This window comes from Podarcis bocagei (assembly GCF_964188305.1).
Source record: "Podarcis bocagei genome assembly, chromosome: 16".
Lineage (NCBI taxonomy): Eukaryota > Metazoa > Chordata > Lepidosauria > Squamata > Lacertidae > Podarcis > Podarcis bocagei.
Window position 1 is genome coordinate 39,404,045 of NC_138142.1, and position 22,309 is coordinate 39,426,353.

At 48.8% G+C, this 22,309-nt stretch overlaps 1 protein-coding gene across 3 annotated transcripts in view; it reads right to left on the bottom strand.

The window, feature by feature from the left end:
* Positions 1–22,309, bottom strand: part of OTUD7B (OTU deubiquitinase 7B) — a 50,511-nt gene that overhangs the window by 25,739 nt on the left and 2,463 nt on the right. The window contains exon 1 of one of the 3 annotated variants that reach the window (XM_081173511.1): positions 21,259–21,770. The exons of 1 other annotated variant lie outside the window; for it this stretch is intronic. Coding sequence is in view for 1 of the 2 variants with exons in the window: in XM_081173510.1 (XP_081029636.1) it covers positions 11,345–11,503 (159 nt within the window). In the remaining variant the exon portion in view is untranslated. Of the gene's footprint in view, positions 1–11,344; positions 12,651–21,258; positions 21,771–22,309 lie in introns of those variants that run through there. One more of the 3 variants, XM_081173510.1, reaches the window with a different exon arrangement.

The window sequence follows — 22,309 nt, forward strand, 5'->3', positions numbered from 1 at the left end:
TGGTTTAAATCTTTTTTATTATTATTTTACAGAAAGACTCATTCTCGCTGGTATAATCTTAATATTTACAACCGAGGCATGACGATACTGAGCCAGCTAGACCTCAATGGTCTGACTTCAAATATGGAACCTTTCTATGCTAATGAATACTGTAATTTTTAAATAATCCTATTAATTCAGCACTTTATTCAGAAACATGAGGACTAGAATCTTGACTTTACTTTTAGGGGTAGCTCAGGGAAGACGCTTCTGCTTTGCATGCAGAAAGCCGCAGTTTCAATCCCCGACAGAATCTCTAAGCAAGGTCTTGAATGTCCCCTGCCTGAATTCCTGGAGAGCCGCGGCTGCCAGTCAGTGTAGGCAACATTGCACTAGATGGACTGAGGGTCTGTCTCACTAGGAGGCAGCTTCTTGTGTCACAACATGACTTGGCCGAAATGGTTTCAGCCAAGGTTCTCCCGCTTATGCCCCGGGAGGAATCTGCTTGCCTTGAGCGGCCAAGGCAACATGACGGCATCGTTGGTAAAGATAGCCCTGTCACTCACAATCAGCGGGATGCAAACAAAGCTCTCCCAGTGACTCAGCAGGGTGCAAGGAGGGTGCAAACCACAAGCTCAATGCCAGCAAGCGCAGCCCGGAAGCAAAGGAAATCCACTCAGACACGCACATTGCCCTGCCATGTCCTAGCTGTGGGTCTCTTGTCCAAACGAGCGGTGAGCTACCAGTGGCAAGCTTTTATTGAGCCATGCTAACAGGCTGGTAGGTATTTTTGCAAGATGCTATATACACCTGTGGTTTCCAAACCCTTTCAAGCCATCACTCCCTTGCAGAGCATTTTGCACCGGGTGGCGCTGTGGGCTAAAGCCTCAGCGCCTAGGGCTTGCCGATCGAAAGGTCGGCGGTTCGAATCCCCGCGGCGGGGTGCGCTCCCACTGCTCGGTCCCAGCGCCTGCCAACCTAGCAGTTCGAAAGCACCTTCGGGTGCAAGTAGATAAATAGGTACCGCTTACCAGCGGGAAGGTAAACGGCGTTCCGTGTGCTGCGCTGGCTCGCCAGATGCAGCTTTGTCACGCTGGCCACGTGACCCGGAAGTGTCTCCGGACAGCGCTGGCCCCCGGCCAATAGATGTGAGATGGGCGCACAAACCCCAGAGTCTGTCAAGACTGGCCCGTTCGGGCAGGGGTACCTTTACCTTTATCCGTGACTTGCAACCAAGTGAAGATGCCTGGGCGCCAGGATGGCGGCGGACGTCTTCACCATCTGGAGACGCACGCTTAGGGATCCTTAGATCTTGACTGTTTTTGCACATCAGCAACATCCTGCAGAATTCAGTCCGCTATATTTTATCTTGAGAGTCCCATGGACTGCAAGAAGATCCAACCTCTCCATTCTGAAGGAAATCAACCCTGAGCACTCACTGGAAGGACAGATCCTGAAGCTGAGGCTCCAAGACTTTGGCCACCTCATGAGAAGAGAAGACTCCCTGGAAAAGACCCTGATGTTGGGAAAGATGGAGGGCACAAGGAGAAGGGGACGACAGAGGGTGAGATGGTGGGACAGTGTTCTCGAAGCTACCAGCATCAGTTTGACCAAACTGTGGGAGGCAGTGGAAGACAGGAGGGCCTGGCATGCTCTGGTCCAGGGGGTCACAAAGAGTCGGACACGACTAAACAACTAAACAACAACAATATTTTATCTGCACAATCAGAATGAATTTCAGGAACCAAAAAGTTGCATTGAAAAATACGACTTTCGAGCCATCTGACCCCCAAATGGCAACCAGGCATTCCGTTTTGGCGACTGTAACCCTGGTTTAAGGAGCCATTTGGCCCCTGGCTTATATATCTCAGTTTCTAACACTGCTCCCTTGGCTCCATAAACTCGCCCCCAATGCCCACTATCCTATGAATAGAATTATTCAGAATATGACCCTCCAAGGAAGTTAGTAACACAATAAAATTCAGAGTAGTAATGATCAATTGCACATTTATTCAATATCCAATTAAAAATATTTAACTAATTGAAGAAAATGGACGAGCTTCCTAGAGAATCACACACAAACACCAAAGAGAGTAGTGCCACACACTTTGGGAATTCTTGTTATAAGTATATACTATATGGCTTGGGTCCCAAATTGTCTGAAGGACGTATCTCCCTACACATGCCTGCCTGGGTTTTGAGCAATTCTGCTTCAGAAGGAGCTTCCTGCTCTGTGTTTCTGGCTGAGACTGTGTTCTGAGCACTTCTGCACAGAACTTCTGAGCACGCAGCCTCATCAGAAAGGAGTCTCTGTGTGAAGCAGAGACTCCTCCAGAGACCCAACGAGTAGACGGAAAAGCCTACAGCATGGGGAACGACCAGATCGATCATGTCCGAGGACGGGGACATGATCCGAGTCAGCCGATCGAGCAAATGGCATGCAGTGAGCCTATTTAATACCTAGCAGATGGGTTTGAAAGCTGGCACACCTTGACATTACGTCAGACCTTGAAAAGCATGTTTCAATTCCCTCCCCCCCTCTCTGCATCCACACACATAGAGCCAGTGTGGCATAGTGGTTAGAGAAGGCATAGGAACTCCTCCCCTCCAGATGTTTGGGACTACAATTCCCATCATCCCTGACCACTGGTCCTGTTAGCTAGGGGTGATGGGAATTGTAGTCCCAAACATCTGGAGGGCCGGAGTTTGCCTATGCCTGGGTTAGAGTGCTGGACTGGGGTCTGGGAGGTCAGGTTCGAATCTCCACTCAGCCATGGCGCTCACTCATGGCTTGGCCTACCTTACAGGGTAGTTGTGAGGATATAGTAGGGGGCAGAGAGAACTATGTATGACTCCTTGAACTGCTTAGAGGAAAGAATTTGGGATAAAAATGCAGAAAACAAACACACAAAGCTGAAGGCACCGGGAGCCGAGAGGGTGGTCTCACAATTAAAATTCAACCCTGACTGAAGTCTTCTTCCTCTGCGCATCAGTGCCAAACTCTTGCCCCTGTTTCCTCGCCAGTTAATCCAAGCATCCTACAGGAAACCTGTTCTGCTCTCTCTTCTCAAGAGTATAGAATCAAACTGTGGCCCTCCCTGCTGCTGCATCTTAGGAGGACACACCAAACTGTGGCTGCAGCGTCCTTTAAGGGGTGGGTGGATAAACCGATCCTGTAACCAGAAGACATATAATCCTGGGACTCTCCACCCACAATTTCCTCTCAATAGCCACAAGGGCTCGCAATTGTCTCTTTAAAAAAACGAAATCCTCAGCAATACTTCAGCTGCTTCCTCCAAAAGCCACATTCTGAAGTCTCTCCCTCGCTCACACACAATTCTGTACACACAACAAACCTTCAGCCTATCTCCTCCAAATCCATTATTTTAAACTCAACCATATGGTGGCCCAAGGACTTCAACCTTTCGAATTAATCTGCTCCAGACGACACTGGAGGCTTTCGAAAATGAGCACTGCGGCACATACCATAGGAAACCCAAGTTCAAGTCAAAATAGGTAGCCTCCGGTGACACTGGAGGGGGGAGAACAGGAGAGAGAATTTGGGAAGCCAGCCTTCTTTAGGACTGGCCTCGAATCAATGGGAGGGTTGAGCCCGGCCTCTGAGAAAAGGACCCAACAAATCCGCTTTTTTTTAGGGTGATCAAAGGCAGGGAGGAAAAGCGCAAGTAGGCACCAGTAATATTTTCCTTGACATGTGCTTGACTACTTCCTCAAAAAACCACAGCGTCATCTTGGGCTGACATGACACAATCAGACATCAGTTAACTGTTGTGGAAAGATGTGCTCTTAATCGCTTACAAAGATCTGGCAGAATTTGGAAAGTTTTCTGCAGGCATTGAGAAGTTGGCACAGAAGGCGACTGCTAAATATCTAGTGGCAGAGCGTTCCACAGGATTGGGCCAATGGCACCAAAGGCTCGGCTTCGTATTGTTGCCAAATGTGCCTCACCGACTCGGGGAACCAGGGTCCAGGAAGTCATCAAGCTGGACCTAAATTGTTCGGGCCTTGCAAATTAATACAAGGACCTTGAACCTTGCACTACGGTAATTTCAAAAATTAGAAATTATGCAATGCTTTCAAAGCACCTCCTGTAGCTTCCTTACATTCCTTAGCATCACCCTTACATCATCCTTGACAGGTAGGCCAGAATTATCATCCCCAGGGCTCAATGCCAAGACCGAGACCAAGAGACTGTGTAGCCTGCCAAGGTTGACCTGACCAGTTTATAGCAGAAATGAGATTCGATTCAAGGTCGTAGTTTTGGCTTCCTTTTGGACCTGAAAATGACAGCCAGGTAGAACTGCCTCCACCAAATCTTCATTATTACATCCCACGTTTCTCCTCCTCTCCTCTGTTCAAATTACAGTGGTACCTCAGGTTAAGAACTTAATTTGTTCTGGAGGTCCATTCTTAACCTGAAACTGCCATGGCACCAGGCTGGCTGGATAAGCCCAGCTGCGGCTATTGGGACGACAACTGGGACAGGTAAAGCGAAGCATCTTCAGGCCTCTTTGCAGGCGGGCAAAAATCGTTCATTATTTTTTTCCTTCAAAATATAGTCCGGCCCCCCACAAGGTCTGAGGGACAGCCCCCTGCTGAAAAAGTTTGCTGACCCCTGGACTAGATGACTCTTGGGGTCCCTTGCAACTCTACAATTCTGTGACTCTATGAAACAACAACAATAACAATAATAATTTATTATTTATACCCCGCCCATCTGGCTGGGTTTTCCCAGTCACTCTGGGCAGCTTCCAACAGAATATTAAAATACAGTAGTCTGTTAAACATTAAAAGCTTCCCTAAAGAGGGCTGCCTTCAGATGTCTTCTAAAAGTCTGGTAGTTGTTCTTCTCTTTGACATCTGGTGGGAGGGCATTCCACAGGGTGGGTGCCACCACCGAGAAGGCCCTCTGCCTGGTTCCCTGTAACTTGGCTGTAATAAGTCAGAGGTGTCACGTGGTGCGGTCTGCTGGGGCTGTACCATGCCAGGATGCGAAAGGGGAGAGGTCGCCTGCTCTGGCTTTATAGCTACAGGGTTTTTGCTCTCCCAAACAGCCCCTTCCGCCAGGCCCCGTGGCACATCACCGAAGCAAACACGACTCCAAGGCTGCATGCAGCAAGGCCCTCCCGCGTTCAGGCTCAGGAACTCACAGGCGCTCAAATTCACAGGTTGCAGACACCCTGCTTATAAATAGCTCCATTTAGTCAGGTCTTCAAGGTGCTTTGTCATATGGCGAGGGCGGGAGAGGCAGAATCCCTAGCTCACGGGGCCATCGTGTTTTGTCAAATACCTCACCAGGGCTAATTACACCAAGTCTCCTCGATTAACGAGGAATCAGCGAGGGTGTCCTGCGTCCATGTCTCCTTTTTAAAAGACAGGGACACTGAGGCAGCAGTGACGAGTCATTCCTCAGGCATGAGGCCGGGCCAAGCAAGTATGACTTAATGCAGTCGAGGCTGGAAAAAATATTTCCAGGATTACACGCAGATGATTGTTAACCTTCTGCAGGGGAAGGGCGGAAAGCTCAGTGGCTGAACATGTGCTTTGAATACAGGAGGTCCCAAGTTCAATGTCCAGCGGCTGCAGGTGGGGCTGGGACTGTTCCCCGGGACTGGAGAGCCAATTCAGTGCAGAAAATACTGAGCAAAATGGATCAAGGGTGTGACATGGAATAAGGCAGGGACCTCTGTTCCTGTTTAAATCGGCCCTTTCTTCAGAACCATGGAGACTAGAATCTTAGTTCGTTTTTTTAAAAAGGGAGCAGCTGTATTTCAGTGGCAGAGCATGTGCTTTGCTCGAAGAGGGTCCTGGGTTCAGTTCCCAAGCAGCTCCAGGCAGGGCTGAGAGTTGCCCCCCTGCTCAAAAACCAGGAGAGCTGCTGCCAGTCAGTGCAGGCCATACCGAGGTAGATAAGAGTGGTGATCTGACTCAGTGTAAGGCAACTTCCTATGTCCTTAAAGGGAAGGGCTGTGGCTCATTGGCAGGGGGTCCGCTTTGCAGGCAGAAAGTTCAGTCCCTGGTGCCTCCAGAGGGGGCTACGAATGTCCCACCTGTCAGCATTGATGATAATGGGCCTGACAGATAGGAGGGTCTGACTCTGTATAAGGAGACCTGCTGCGACAAATGCCTACGCCCACATTCACTTTACGAATGCTGCAGAGGGGGGCTTCTGTCTGCACCTCACCCGTTCCAGTTCTGATTAAACCATTTACTGAAGAACTAACATTACAACTTATGCCACTACACTTTTTTGGAAGGGTGGGGTCCTAAGAGGCATGGGGGCAGCAGTGGAGAACTGGAGGTGCAAATTATTGTTGTTATTCTTTATTATTATTACTATTATTATTATTATTATTATTATTATTATTATTATTATTATTATTAGACTTTGAAAAGCAGGCACCATTGGAACCATTTATCCATTCTGCTGAATTACCGTATTTTTTCGTGTATAAGACGCCCCCTATTTTTAGGGACTCCCATGTAAGAAAATAGGGAGAGATTGCCCCATGTATAAGACGACCCACAGTTTTTCACATAATTTTAAAGAAAAAAAAACCCCTAGTTTTATACACGGAAAAGTACGGTAAGTAAATTAAATATTTTAACTGGATTTTGAATAAACGTGCAAATAAGCGTTTCTGTTTTGAATTTTGTTGTGTTGTTATCTTCCATTGTGGGTCATGCAAATTGCTGCTCGGAAGAATGCTTTTTAGGGTGTGTGTGGCCCCGAAAAAATTTAGGGACCTCTGGCTTTCACCGCCAGCATTCCTTGTAGGGGCAAGCAAGAAAGGGGTGATGTGGCCGTCTACTGCAATAAAGAAATACGTGCAGTTTCTCATCAGCAATCCTGCAGGTTTCACACACATGCAAAGAGAATTTTAAAGCACAAGCATTTCTTTCCATCGAGTAAGATTTTCCAGGGTGCAAGGAGGCATATATGCACAATTCCAGCTGCCTTAAACTCATCACCAAAATAAAAAAAAAGCAGTTACGCTGATACAATTCCATATAACTCTGCCTGTTGCTACGATTCATAAGTCACGTTTCATGACACCATACAGGGCGGAGGAGGCAGCAAGAGCAGAGTGAATTTTTCCCCCTCCATGCCCCTCCCCCACCTCCAAATCACTACTCAATGACACTTATTATCTGTGTCATACTTAGAACAAGTGACGCATATACCCAAGAGTCGGGGCTTGTGTGTGTGTCCAAAATAGCCCAAACTATGTATCACAAAAAGGAAGAGGGGAGAAGTTGGTCATCTTACAATTGTAAAACAGAAATTCAAGGTGGCGTTATTGACGGTAAACCCCAAAAGGGGAAAGAACTTGCAGGCATAAAATAAAATAGTAATAATGATAACAATAATAATTTATTTAAAAAAAAAAAAAATTTCCCACCCTTTGCACCAAGGTCCAGGGCAGCTTACAACCATTAAAAGATTGAAAACAGCTTAGTTTACAATCACAGAAATAAGGTGGGACTTAAAACTATGCACCTCAAATGTCAAAAGCCAGGGCAAAGAGGTGAGTCTGTCTTCAACAGTCAACCTTCTCCATATGATGAAGGTGCCAGACTCACCTCTGCGGGGTGAGGGAGGTCTTACAAAAAGTATCCTTTCTGGATCAAGCCAAAGTTTAGCACCCTGTGTCCCGCAGAAGCCAAGCAGATGCCTATTATGGGAAGTCTTAAAACGTCAATTTGCCATTGTGGAAGGACGTGCTCTTAACTGCCTGCACAAGCCTGACAGAAAAGCTTTCAGCAGGAGTTTAAAATGTTGACGCAGAAGGCATCTGCCAAATGTCTAGTGGCAGAGCGTTCCACAGGACAGAGCCAAAGACACCGAAGGCTCAGTTTCTTGCTGCTGTCAAGCGAGCCTCGCCAACTGAGGGAATGACCGAATGCTCCTGCAGATGATCTCAGGCAGGGATCTCCAACAGGTCGACCGTGATCTACTGGTAGATCCCCAGGAGGTTTTCGTAGATCGCGGTCGATCGCTGGCTACCTTTCCTTTTTGGTGAGCGACTTTCCCCCTTTCTCCCTAAAAAAGCCTCAACAACTTTGACCTGAACCCCCCCCCCAAAAAAGGGGTAGATCACGGCCAGTTTTTATTCTGTGAGTAGATTGCAGCCTCTTAGGAGTTGTCCGTTCCTGATCTCAGAGGTCAAGCTGGGATAGAAGGGTTTAGGCCACCCCTGGACCTTAGCTGGTCAAGGTTTGGCAAATTAATACAGTGGTACCTTGGTTCTCAAACTTAATCCGTTCCGGAAGTCCGTTCCAAAACCAAAGCATTCCAAAACCAAGGTGTGCTTTCCCATAGAAAGTAATGCAAATGGATTAAACCGTTCCAGCCTTTTAAAAACAACCCCTAAAAGAGCAATTAACATTAATTTTACTATCTAATGAGACTATTGCTCCATAAAATGAAAGCAATAAACAAAGTACTTCAGTCACACAATCAAGCAATCATCAGAAACTGGACTGGGTTCCACGCAGTCGCAAAAACGAAAAAGGCGCCGCAAAAACGAAAAGGCAAAATAGCAAAAACAGACAGACCTCAGCGTAACACTCAAAACGGAAGCATAACAGTCAAAATGGAGCACGTTCAAGCTTTTGAAAAAAGTTCACAAAGTGGAACAATTACTTCCGGGTTTGCAGTGTTTGGGTTCCAAGTTGTTTGAGTACCAAGGCGTTTGAGAACCAAGGTACCACTGTACAAAGACCTTGAACCCAGCTCAGTATTGAGGTAACATATTTAGCTGTGTTTTTATATATACAATAAAAATAAAAAAATTCCTTCCAGTAGCACCTTAAAGACCAACTAAGTTAGTTCTTGGTATGAGCTTTCGTATGTATCTGAAGAAGTGTGCATGCACACGAAAGCTCATACCAAGGAATTGGAAGGAATTTTTTTATTTTGACTATGGCAGACCAACACGGCTACCTATCTGTATATATACAATGTAATTTTATTGAATTTCCAACTTCAAATTTAATAGTCACATTGTTTCGTGACTTCCCACGCAAACCTCCACAGTGTTTTCATTCTTAGGAAACATATTTAGGAAGCAAAGCTAAAGACCTTTTGAAATTGCCAACCTGCATATTTATTTGCAATAGACATTAGCACAGATTCACTGTTGCTTTTGTGGAAGCTTTCCTGTAGGAAAACAAAGTGCCGGGGAAGTTCGCTGCCCCCGCCCCTGTTTATAAGACTTCGGGAGGACCAACAACTCCTTGTGGGCTTAGCTGCAAAGCTGGATGGTTTCCCTGCCTCAGTTTGCTTCACCCTCTTCTCAGCATCCTCTTGGCATGGGGAAGGAGGTCGCCTGACGCACCCTTTCCCACATTCCTGAGCACAGAGGAGGCCGCTCCCATAAGGCAACCATTTCTCCAGCTCAGGAGGACTACGAGTCTCCGCTCTCTCCTTTACAAGCACATGCACAGAATTCCCAAAAAAAACCTCTCTGCCAGATCACAGCAGATGGGGGGGGGAATTCTGCTGATCAAGCTCACTGATCAAGAAGCAGCGCTCACAATTCTCCAGGCGCATTTTGCACTGGGCTACCAGCCACTTGGGAAGTGGGTGGCGCTGTGGGTTAAACCACAGAGCCTAGCACTTGCCGATCGGAAGGTTGGCGGTTCGAATCCCCATGACAGGGTGAGCTCCCGTTGCTCGATCCCAGCTCCTGCCAACCTAGCAGTTCGAAAGCACGTCAAGTGCAAGTAGATAAATAGGTACTGCTCCGGCGGGAAGGTAAACGGAGTTTCCGTGCACTGCTCTGGTTCGCCAGAAGCGGCTTAGTCCTGCTGGCCACATGACCCGGAAGCTGTACGCCGGCTCCCTCGGCCAATAAAGCGAGATGTGCCCTGCAACCCCAGAGTCAGTCACGACTGGACCTAATGGTCAGGGGTCCCTTTACCTTTACCGGCCATTTGCAACCAAGTGAAGATGCCCGATGGCCAGGATAGCACCTGGCATCTCCACCATCTGGAGGTGCATACCTGGGGACCGTTGGATCTGGACTGTATTCACACATGAGCAACGCATCCTGTAGAATTCTATACATTATCTTTTACCTGCACAGTTAGAATAAGGTTACCAGACATCCCCGTTTCCCAGGGACAGTCCCCGGATTTACAAACCAGTCCCCTGACAAAATCCTATCATTCCTACTGAAGTTGAAAAGTGCCCCCGGATTCATTGAAAAAAAATCTGGTAACCTTAAGTTAGAATGAATTTCAGAAAACCAAAAAGCCGCACTGAAAAATACGACTTCTGAGCCGTCTGGCCCGAAATGGCAACTAGGCATTCCGTTTTGGCGACTGCAACCCTGGTTTAAGGAGCCATTTGGCGCCAATCTTATATATCTGAGTTTCTAACACTGCCGAGGAGGGAGAACTAGGACTCAGGTAGGTGATGCGGGGCCTTCCATATGTTCTGGACTCCCAGCAGCCCCGGGAACTAGCGTGGCCAAGGATCCAGGGGTTGCGTAGTGGTTTGAGTGCGGGACTAGGACCTGGGAGACTAGGGTTTGAATCCCCGCTCTGCCATGAAGCCCACTGGGCATGACCTACGACCAGCCACTGTCTTTCTCAGCCTAACCTATCTCGCGGGGTTGTTGTGGAGATTAAATGAGGGTGGAGGGAGAACCGTGAAAGCTGCCTTGAGCTCCATGGACAAAAAGGTGGGACATTAATACAATCAATCAATCCTCAGGGATGGCAAGGGAAGATGCAATCTAGGAAGATCTAGATGGCGTCTGGAAGATACCTATAGCTGTAGCTGCTTTCAGGGAGAAAGGAGCGGGTGGTATTCTGGGCTCATTCCTCTCCAGGTTTGTGGCAACCCCCACCTTCCACTGCATAGCAAAAAGAAAAGGGGATTGGAGGAGCTGGGTCTCATTTCTCCAAGTCACCAGAGACAGTCTCTTCTTAGGGAAGGTCGCAAGCTCAGCTTCCAATGCTCCTACAAAATCAGCCTTTAATTCACGAGGACTAGAATCCGGCTTCATTTTTAGGTGAAGAGCCACAGCTCAGTGACAGAGAATCTGCTTCGCATGAGGAGGTGGGACCCACATTCAGTCCCTGCTGGTTTGGACACCTGCTTGAAATCCTGGAGAGCAGCTGCCTGCTCGTGTAGGCAACACTGAGCTAGACATACCCGTGGGTCTGAGTCAGCAGAAGGAAACTCTCTACGCTCCTTTCAATCAGCTTTTTTACTCAGAACTACAAAGACCGAGATCTTAAGGCGTGTTCCTGGGCTTTCTGGTCCCAGTCAGGGACTCAAGGTCTCAAGTAACCCCAGTGAAAGCTGTAAACTCAGGGGCAGAGGACCCACCTTCAACGAAATGGGTCGCAGGCTCAATCCCCACGGACATCGCCAGGTAGTAGTGGGGGCGGCACCCTGCCCCAAACCTTGGAGAGCCACTTCAGAAAACGTGGAGTTAGACAGGCGGACGATCCAACCCGGTGGGGAAGCAGCTTCGTACGTTCTCATCTTCCTACTACCAGAAAATTAATATTGCGGCTCGAGGCTCACGGAAACCAAATACAGCAGGAGCTTGAAACGCGAATACGGTGAGACAGAACGCCAAACTGAAGGCAGCTACCAACATCCTGGCATGGAAGTCTTAGAGGTTTTTTTTTAAAAAAAAAAAACCCAGCTCAGGTGTTGCCAGGAGGAGGACAGAAGCTTGGCAGCTCAACCCTATATAGCCTGTTGCGGCAAGAGGAAGGTCTGTTGGGTTCAATGGGGCTTCCTCCCTCAGCGCCAGAATCACATGGAAGGGAGCGTGGAGAGGTTGCAAGAGGTTTGCTTCGAAAAGGAGGGGGGGAGAGAGAGAGGATGACGACATTCAAGGAAGTACCGTATGTTCCAAACAACACATTCAACAGACAGACAGCCACGTGTTTCAGCCATTTGTAAACACCAGTTCATTCATGCTTATTTGCTCACCTCCGCATGGAGGTTCTTCACGGAATGAATTTAATCTGCTCCATGCAAACTCTTTTACACACACCCCTCTTTGAGTTACCGAAAGTCTTCTCTGTTCATAGCCCCTCTTCTTTGCACCCTTGAAGGTTAGGACCCAAACCAACGGATTCAGCTGGCAAAGTTTCTGAGTTCTTTTGACGGTGGAACAAACTACCTGGAAAGGTGGCAGACTCTCCTTTCTGGAAGCTTTTTAAACAGAGGTTTAAATCCATTTGGGGATTCGTTAGCTGCGATTCCTGTATCGCCATGGCTTTGACTAGATGACCTTTGGGGTACTTTCCAACTCTAAGATTCTACAGTTCTTCTACTCCTTGGCGACCATGATTGGATCGTGAAGGCTGACTGGATGTAAATCGTGAAAGGCCATGTGCTATGGCTTACGACATCACCTCTACTGATCACCTGACCGATATGACTCCTTTAGTGACTCTGACCATTGGGCCTCCTGCATCCACTTTATGCTTTTATTGCAAGGTTGAAGCCATTTTTGAAGCCATACAACCAATAATGGGGTGAAGCGGCTCCCGTTGGTATGAGCCCCGATAGCAACAAGATACAATACGATCATCTTAATTGTCATTGTCCCATACAGAACAACGAAATTGAAAATCTACATCAGACATTCAGAAACCAACAATCCTGCTATCCCAGCTATCCCAGCCTGGTTAGCCCCCTAAAAACTCTGATTGTTGTTGTTGTTGTTTAGTTGTGTCCGACTCTTTGTGACCCCATGGACCAGAGCACGCCTGTCTTCCACTGCCTCCAGCAGTTTGGTCAAACTCATGCTGGTAGCTTCGAGAACACGGTCCAACCATCTCGTCCTCTGTCGTCCCCTTCTCCTTGTGCCCTCCATCTTTCCCAACATCAGGGTCTTTTCCAGGGAGTCTTCTCTTCTCATGAGGTGGCCAAAGTACTGCAGCCTCAGCTTCAGGATCTGTCCTTCCTGGGAGCACTCAGGGCTGATTTCCTTCAGAATGGATAGGTTTGATCTTCTTGCAGTCCATGGGACTCTCAAGAGTCTCCTCCAGCACCATCATTCAAAAGCATCAATTCTTCAGCAATCAGCCTTCTTTATGGTCCAGCTCTCACTTCTATACATCACTACCGGGGAAACCACAGCTTTACCTATATGGACCTTTGTCAGCAAGGTGATGTCTCTGCTTTTTAAGATGCTGTCTAGGTTTGTCATTGCTTTTCTCTGATACCCCATCAAAACTCTGATACCTCATAATTAAATACAATAGACTCCCACAGAGACACAGTTAAACTATGGAACTCCTTCCATCAGGAGGCAGTGATAGCCACCAAGTAGGATGGCTTTAAGAGAGGGTTAGCCACATTCACGGAGGAGATGGCTACTAGCCACGGTGGCTATGCTCTGCCTCCGCGGTTGGAGGCAGCGACATAGCCCAACACCACTGTAAACAACACTGTAAACCGCAGGAGGGAAAGCGCTATTGTGCTCAGATCCTAGAATCATAGAGTTGGGAGAGACCACAAGGGCCATCGAGTCCAACCCCCTGCCAAGCAGGAAACACCATCAGAGCACTCCTGACATATGGTTGTCAAGCCTCTCCTTAAAGACCTCCAAAGGAGGAGACTCCACCACACTCCTTGGCAGCAAATTCCACTGTCGAACAGCTCTTACTGTCAGGAAGTTCTTCCTAATGTTTAGGTGGAATCTTCTTTCTTGTAGTTTGGATCCATTGCTCCATGTCCGCTTCTCTGGAGCAGCAGAAAACAACCTTTCTCCCTCCTCTATATGACATCCTTTTATATATTTGAACATGGCTATCATATCACCCCTTAACCTCCTCTTCTCCAGGCTAAACATGCCCAGCTCCCTTAGCCGTTCCTCATAAGGCATCGTTTCCAGGCCTCTGACCATTTTGGTTGCTTGCTGGTTTCTTGGAAGAGGCATCTGGTTGGCCGCTATGAGAACAGGATGCTGGACTCGGCGGGCCTTTGGCCAGATCCAGCAGGCTCCTCTTACGTCCCAGGCCCACGTGGTAGAAGAGAAGCTGGCAGTCTACCTGCCTGCCTACACTTTGCCAAAGCACTGAAGCCCTGCCTCTGTCCCCAAGGATGCCGCAGGCTGATACCAACCCTGGAAAATTGCACAACATATATACAGTACATATATTTATTATTAAACAGAAAAGGGCAGAGATTCCAGTGGTGGGCAGGGGCAATAACTTCAACTGCTCTTTTAAACCTCCATCACTCTTTCCCCTGGGCTTGCTTTAATGGGGAATATTGTTTTAACTGCACTGCTGAATTAAGTTCCTTGCAATTGCCAATCTTACTCATCAGTAAAAACGCATTGACGGACGCTCAACCTGGCCTGAAAAAAGACTGATGGGGCAGGCTCCCCGAGCCACTGAACAATATTCAACTACCACACACACACAGGTATACCTCAGCGGCACAACCACAGACATATTGGCGCTTATAAGCCATCCTCTTGGCGACTGAATGGTCCATCAAGTGAATTAAAACACAAACCAAATCAAACACCAGTAAAATCCCTGATGAAATACCTGGCAAACCTTCCTAACTACAAGTGCCAGAGTCGTTTAAAGCACATCCAGGAAGGACGCTTTTCAGTCTCGGTAACAGCCGAAGCTTCCTGTAGTTGCTATATGGGGAGGACAGGAAGTTGTTTTGTATTTTTTTTTTATGAATTGCATGTGCTTTTGGATCAATGTTCCAATGTTATACTGTGCTTATCTGGAGAGCCAATGTGGTATAGTAGGAGTGTTGGACTAGGAGAACCTAAGAGAGAAGAGGGAGAGATCTGGGTTCCAATCCCCACTCTCCCATGAAACTCACAGAGTGACCTCTGGCCAGCCATTCACTCCAGGGGTAGGAACTCAGATATATAATCTAATCACCAAACGGCACCTTAAACCTAAGTTGCAGTCACCGCAATGGAATGTCTAGGCACCGTTCCCCCCAATGGTAGTATTATTATTATTGTTTCTATACCGCTTTATATTTTAAAGAACAAATCTCAAATCAATTTACAACACATTCAAAAAAATAAAACAATCCAGAATAAAACTAACTCAAGCTTCAAAGAAAATATTTCAGATCCTTCTGTGACATTTTGCTTCTCCCAGTTGCCAGCCTGGAATCCAGAGATCTCCGTGTGGCCACAACTGGGCCTGCACCAGTTGCAAAATGCACCTACCTGATTTCAAACGCTGCTCACTCTCAACCTAACCTACCTCATAGGGTTATTGTGAGGATAAAATGGGGTGGGGAGGAGAATTTTGCCGCCTTGAGCTTGCTGGAGGAAAGGTGCAATAATATCAATAAAATATATTTCTGTTTATAAATATGGAGACCCTTTAGTAACGAGTGACTGCCAGATCTAACAAACACCGTATTTTTTGCTCTATAAGACTCACTTTTTCCCTCCTAAAAAGTAAGAGGAAATGGGTGTGCGTCTTATGGAGCGGATGCAGGCTGCGCAGCTATCACAGAAGCCAGAACAGCAAGAGGGATTGCTGCTTTCACTGCGCAGCGATCCCTCTTGCTGTTCTGGCTTCTGAGATTCAGAATATTTTTTTTCTTGCTTTCCTCCTCCAAAAACTAGTTGCGTCTTGTGGTCTGGTGCGTCTTATAGAGCGAAAAATACGGTAATCAATAAGTAAATAACCCCACATTTTTTACTCAGGGATGGAAGACCACCTGCAATTAGGTCTTGCAGACCCTAGCAGGAAGGGCATTCCACAAAACAGGTACCCTGATAGAAAAAGTCAGGTTCCATAAAGAGACGCTGAGCAGAGCCTACCCAATGGAGCCAAGAGTAAGGGTGGTAGCTCAGTGGCAGGGCACTTGCTTGGCATGTAGAAGGCACCAGGGCTCAGTTCCTGAAGGCACCTCCAAGTAGGATTGGGGACGCCCCCACTATCAGAAATACCGCAAAACCACTGCCTCTCAGCATAGTAGGAAATACGAAGCTAGATGGCCCAAAGGTGTGGCTCAGTATAATGGAAGCTTCCTCTGGTTCCCTAGAAATAGTCCTCATGGTTTTGTATAAAGGGCTCATTTAAACAGAAAGGGCTGTGACTCCACCACCTTCTGTTGAACAGCTCTTACCGTCCAGAAGTGCTTCCTAATGTTCAGCTGGAATCTCCTTTCTCGATAAGTCCCTCAGTTCAGCCCCCACCCTCTTGGGACAATCTAGCCCTGATATGCAGCAGAAGAGCTGCTGGTTCTCTGGAGCTAAGGTCACAGGCTTTGTTTCGCACGGGGACGTCCCTCGCAGAGGAACAGGGCTTGGCTGTGGCAGGCACTTACCTGCCGAAGGCACAGAAATCTCGCCAGCCAAGCCCTGAGATTGCATCACTCCAGGTTAGTCACATCCATCAGAATCAAAGTCCGTGGACTTATCGCGGCAGAAGGTGAGGGTGCATTCCCTGCCAGTGGGGAGCTTTTAAGAAATGCCATCCAGCACCTAGGAAGGCCCAGCCATCTCATCGTGAAGCTGCTTAAATTACAGTGGTACCTCGGGTTACAGATGCTTCAGGTTACAGACTCCGCTAACCCATAAATAGTACCTCGGGTTAAGAACTTTGTTTCAGGATGAGAACAGAAATCGTTCGGCGGCAGCAGTGGGAGGCCCCATTAGCTAAAGTGGTACTTCAGGTTAAGAACAGTTTCAGGTTAAGAATGGACCTCCAGAACGAATTAAGTTCTTAATCCGAGGTACCACTGTATTTCCACTTCTGCTGCTGGAAATGGTGGGGGAGACAGAGACGCATGAAGCTATTCCTGCTCCAGGTCCCACAGTATGCTGGAACATACAAAGCAGACTTATACAGATCCACCTCAATACTGTCTTGCACGGGTCGGCAGCAGCTCTCAAGAGTTTCAGGCAAGGAGGTATTCCCAGACCTAAGTGGGATTGAGCCAGGGCCTTCTGTTTGCAAACGGGCACTCAGCCACTGAACTCTGGACCTTCCCTTTAAAATAATAGTCAAGACTCCAGTCCTCATGGCTGTGAATGAAAAGCTAGCATAAATAGACTGCCTTCTATCAGTCAGACCCTTGACCCATCTAGCTCAGTATTGTCTACACTGACCAGCAGCTGCTCTACAGTGACTTTACCACTGATCTTCAGCCCTTCCCCACCCAGTCCTGCGAGAGGCCACGTTCTGCACATCAGCGGAACCGGAACAAATGCATCTCCTGCATAAACCTGCTTAACTGCGGACATTTTTTTTTTAATTGAATGCCCAAGGGAGACATTTGCCCAAATGCAGTAGCTAGCCAAGGTCACAGAGAAGAGCTGGCAGAAAAAAAACCAACCACCTGGCCTTTGCAAGAAGCCAAATCAAGACCCACAGGGGACAAGACCCTACTTGCCCGCACATCACCCCCCAAAACACGTGCATACTTCAAGACCCTGGAACCTGGGGAACAGCCAGCCAAACCATGCCTGCAAAAGCATCTCTGAGGGCCGAATTATCCTCTGGGGCATCCTTCCTAGGGCCACATGATGGTGGTGGGTGACAAGAAACAAAAGTGGGTGGAGTAGTGAATGTGAATTTTACTTTTGTCTGCAGGAACTCATACACACCTATCCATCCCAGGAGTCAAAAAAGCGCTATCAGAGTATAAGCCAGGTAAAAAAACTGGGGTGTGTCCATGGAGGGTATGTAAGACCTGGAGAGTTACAAAGGCAATAAGGAGGCCTAGAGGGTTGCACTGCCTGAGACTCCCCGCCCCTGGTTTTCCTGCACTTCCCCATATTATATTCACAACAACCCAGCGCAGCTGGTTAGGCAGAGGGAGACCATAACTGGTCAAAGGTGAGCTTCCTGGCTGGCTGGAGATCTGAACCCCAGTCTCCCAGGACCAACGCTTTAGCAACTGGCACAGTGACATTCACCTCTGCAAGCGTGCACCCAGTCAGGAACAGCTGTGGGTTCAGAAAATGTTTTCTACCTCGGCCACCGGCACCTTCCTTCTGACATTTTCACTTGCGTAGGGATTCGCATCTCAAACGCAAGAAAGTAAGGTTGGAACCAACGTTTAAGGAATGGCAACAACTAGATCCACACACACACACACACACACACAGTGTAGGATCTGCCACGTGAGCCTTTTACCACTACAGTGGTACCTTGGGTTACAGACGCTTCAGGTTACAGACTCCGCTAACCCAGAAATAGTACCTCGGGTTAAGAACTTTGCTTCAGGATAAGAACAGAAATCGCACAGCAGTGGCACGGCGGCAGCAGGAGGCCCCATTAGCTAAAGTGGTGCTTCAGGTTAAGAACAGTTTCAGGTTAAGAACGGACCTTCGGAACAAATTAAGTTCTTAACCCGAGGTACCACTGTACAATGCTAAATTGCAAACAGCACCTAGAAAGGAGCTCATGCACCACACTGAAGGTGTGCTCAGGAAAGGACCATGTTATGTAACTCCCCATGGCTGGAAGCATAAGAGCATAAGAAGAGCCCTGGCGCTGGATCAGGCCAATGGAGCTCACCTAGCCCTGCATCCTGTTCTCACAGTGGCCAATGAGATGCCTCTTCCAGGAAACCATCAAGCAGGACCCGAGTACAAGAGTCCTCTAGTTTCCAGCCACTGATATTCAGAAGCATTGCGGCCTCTGGGCATGGAGACAGAGCACAGCCATCGTGGCTAGTTAAGCCCTCAGTAGCCCTCTCCCCCTCCATGAAATTTGCCCAACCCTCCTTTGAAGCCATCACTGCCTCCAGTGGGAGGAAGTTCCAGAGTTTAACGATGCTGTGCATGATTAAGTCTGAATACCAGCTGCTGGAAGCCGCCAGAGGGGAGAGGGCTCTTGGGCCCGGATCCTGCTTTGGGGTTTTTCACACTGGCACCTGGATCCTTTGGCCTGATCCAGGAGCTGTTCTTATGTTTAACCTGCAGCATTCTGCATGCAAAGCCGATGCTCTACTATCAAGTTGTGGTCTTTAAAATACACGTCCCTCCTCCGAGCTCAGAGACGGGACTTCCCCCAGGCTTTCCGTAGCTCGGGGGCGGGGCGATTTGATCAGGCCGCTCTCCGCTATCCAAAACCCGGCATTCCAGGCACCAGATAACAGAGACGGCACCTGCTAATAATGTACAAAGCACACCAGTGGCGAGTTAGTGGAGAGGAGCAAAGACACCAGGCCAGGAATGCCTTAACGTGGGCTCCGGCTACCCCTATCAATTACAAATATGAGGGGATGACACAGGCCCTCTGTCATTAGCAACTGCTAACATTTCTGTTTGCGCTGCAATTTCCAAGTCAACAGGTCTGGCCCGGGATCACAAAAACATCTGATGCGCATTCCCGGCGCTTACAGTTACAGAGCAGCTTGATAAATATTAACTTAGTGCTAGTCCGGCGTCACGAGAACAATTGCAATGGCTTTTTTTATATCTTTTATCGCACACCGCCGGGAAAAAGGTGTTGCTGAACCAGGAGCAGAAAACCCACCCGCCCACGAACACTCTCTCGTCCCCGACCTCGGCTAAAATGCAATCCTGAAAGAGCGGAGCAGGGAGTCACCTCCCCATCGCAGCCTCCCTTCTCATCATCACCGTGGGCCGGTCTGAAAGGGAAAGTTTTCAGTGCCGCCAATTAAAGGCACAAATTAAATCTTGCATCAAAGCTCGAGGCGCCAAGCCAAGCCTTTATGAACAAGGGAAGTTAAGAAGCGCCCCAGGGGGTTGAGGACAAGTGTTTAGAGGTTACCACAACACCGGCTTCTCCAGTAAGAGTGAAAACAAAGGAGATTTGCGGCCGAAGGGGTGACAAAACAGGCAAAAACAAGGATGTGTCCACAAGAGAGGCAAAGCTGCAAAGTAGAAGGATGATGGGAAAGTGGGGGGGCTGTGGGGGCAGGGGTACCCGGAAGGATCCCAAAGAGGGGCAGAGAATCAAGGCTGCAGGGTTTAAGCCAGGAGGAGGAGGAAGAGGAAGGATCTAGGGAGGGAGAGAATTTCAAGAACCAGTTTTATGGAACTCCCTTCCAGTTGAGGTCAGAAAGGCCCCCTTCCCTGCTGAACTTCCAAACTTTGTTTTCTTCCAGCAGGCATTTAAACTGAGCTCTCATTTCATTATTTTAACCCATTTTTATTGACAAGCACTTGGAGACCATTGTCATTAAGCGATAGATAATCAATGGCAGAAATCAATGAAAGTGACTAAGATAAAAATCATGCAGGAAAGTTTTGAGAAAAGGCCACATGGCGTACGCAGACCTTGAAGGCTGCGGGACCCAATAGATCAGGACGGCTGGGTGGTTCCTTCAAGCTAAGAAACCATGAGTTTGGGGTGGGGACTTCTAAGGTGGAAGGAGGAGAGAGAAGAGTGAATTAAGAGGGGCACAGGAAAGGGAATGGAGAGCACTGCTGGGAGAGAGGATGGGGAAAGCAGGAGGAGTGGGGATGAGGAGCTACCTGGGGCAAGAGGATGAGGTTTTAGGGTAGCTCATATGGGGCGGAACAAGATCACACAGGAAGGCAGAGCTTTATGAAGTTGGGGCGGAGTTAAGGGAGCCCGAAGGTTCTAAAGGGGAGGGGCTAGGGAAGATTGAGGGAGGGGCCAGAGCAAATGGGAGGAGCCACAGAGGCTCAGAATTAACAATAAAAAAACCAATGCCCAGATAACTTTAGGGCAGGCCTGTCCAAAGTCTGTTTTGCGGGCCTAATCCGGCCCCTTTGGCAGTTTATTTCCTGGGGTAAAATCCTTAAAAAACCCCTCAATAACTTCAATCCTTAAAAAAGGTTAACAACTTTGGTCGGCCCTTACGGCCCTTCACTTCATCAAATCCGGCCCTCTTTGAAAAAAGTTTGGCCACCACCGCCTTAGGGAGATGGAAGAGGTAGAGAGGTAGGGGAGCAAGAGAGTGGGCGGAGCAAGAGAGAACTCCGCCCCTCCATTTTAAAGGGGAGGGGCCAAGAGAAAGATCCCCGGGTTGTCAGCTCCGAAAAAGGGAGGAGCAACGAAACCGTTCTACGAGGGGGCGTGGCCGCGAGCGATCCCGAGGGAGGGGCGGGTGGTGGGCGTGGCGAGAGCGACCGTTCCCTCGGGCGTTCCGAAGGGGAGGGGCGCCAGGTGTGGCGTGATATTGAGAGGGGGGAGGGGGCCGCCGTTTCGAGCGTTCGCGAGGGGGGGCGTTCGGAAGGGGCGTGGCCAGAGCGCGCGAGAAAGTTCTGAGGGGAAGAGGGAGGGCGCTCGTCTCCCCTCGGCCGCCCTCAGTCTGAGGCGAGCGCCGCTTACCCTTGTCGTCGTCCGCCGCCGCCGCCGCCATCCCGAGCTCCTCTCGCAGGGCCGCCGCCGGCTCTGAGGGGAAAAGGTGTGGAAAGTTGTCTTTTGAGGGAACCTCGTTCCCCCCCCCAACCGGCCGAGGGAGGACGAAGGGCGGAGACTCAGCCCAGGCCGCCCTACGGTCCCCTCACGGGTCTCCTCAGCCGCCGGAGACGGAAGAAAGCGCGGGCGGGGGGGATTAAACGCTGCGAAATTCAGTTACAAAATTAAAAAAAGTCAGGCGGGTGTGTGGAGATATGTGCCCCCCCCTCTCTCTCTCTCTTTCTTTCCCTCAGTCGCTTCTCTCTCAGTCGCTTTCTGCGCGTGTGCGCCACTCCGGAGCGTCCCGCCGCTCGCGCGCCCCCCGCCTTCGCACCGGAACCCGAGCGCGTAGGCTGCGTTTTCCGCCCGGAGGCGTTTAAAGCGGGGACGGCGGCGGCTTCCTTTCCCTTTCGCTCCCCCGCCCTCAGCCGGTCGCCGTTGTTAGGGCGAGCCAATGGGCGGACTGGGCTGGGCAGGGGGCCACGCCCACCGAGGGGAGATGTTCACGTGTCCGCCTCGGCCACGCCCACACGGAGGGGCGGGGGAGGAATAGGAGGGAGTCTCCTCGGCCTCGTCACTTTCCCCCTCCTGCGGCTTAAAAAAATGCATTATTATCCTTTTTCTCTGATGGCTTGACCGGAAAGCGACTGATTAAAAAAACCTGACGTTTCACAGATATTACTACTGTTCTATGAGGGCTTATCCCTTAAAAAAAAAGCCAAATTATTGAGGCCTTTGCCATGAAAAGCGCCCAATAAAATTATCATATTTTTGAGAGCTTGGTTGGCTCTGAAATGTCACCAATAAATAGGTGTTTATATTTATTTATATTATACACATACACACATACATATACACATACACAACCCATATTTTTCCATCTATATGACTTTCTCATGTATAAGATGCCCCCTGTTTTGGGGGACTCAGATTTAAGAAAATGCGGGGAGATTTATCCATGTATAAGACGCCCCCTAATCTT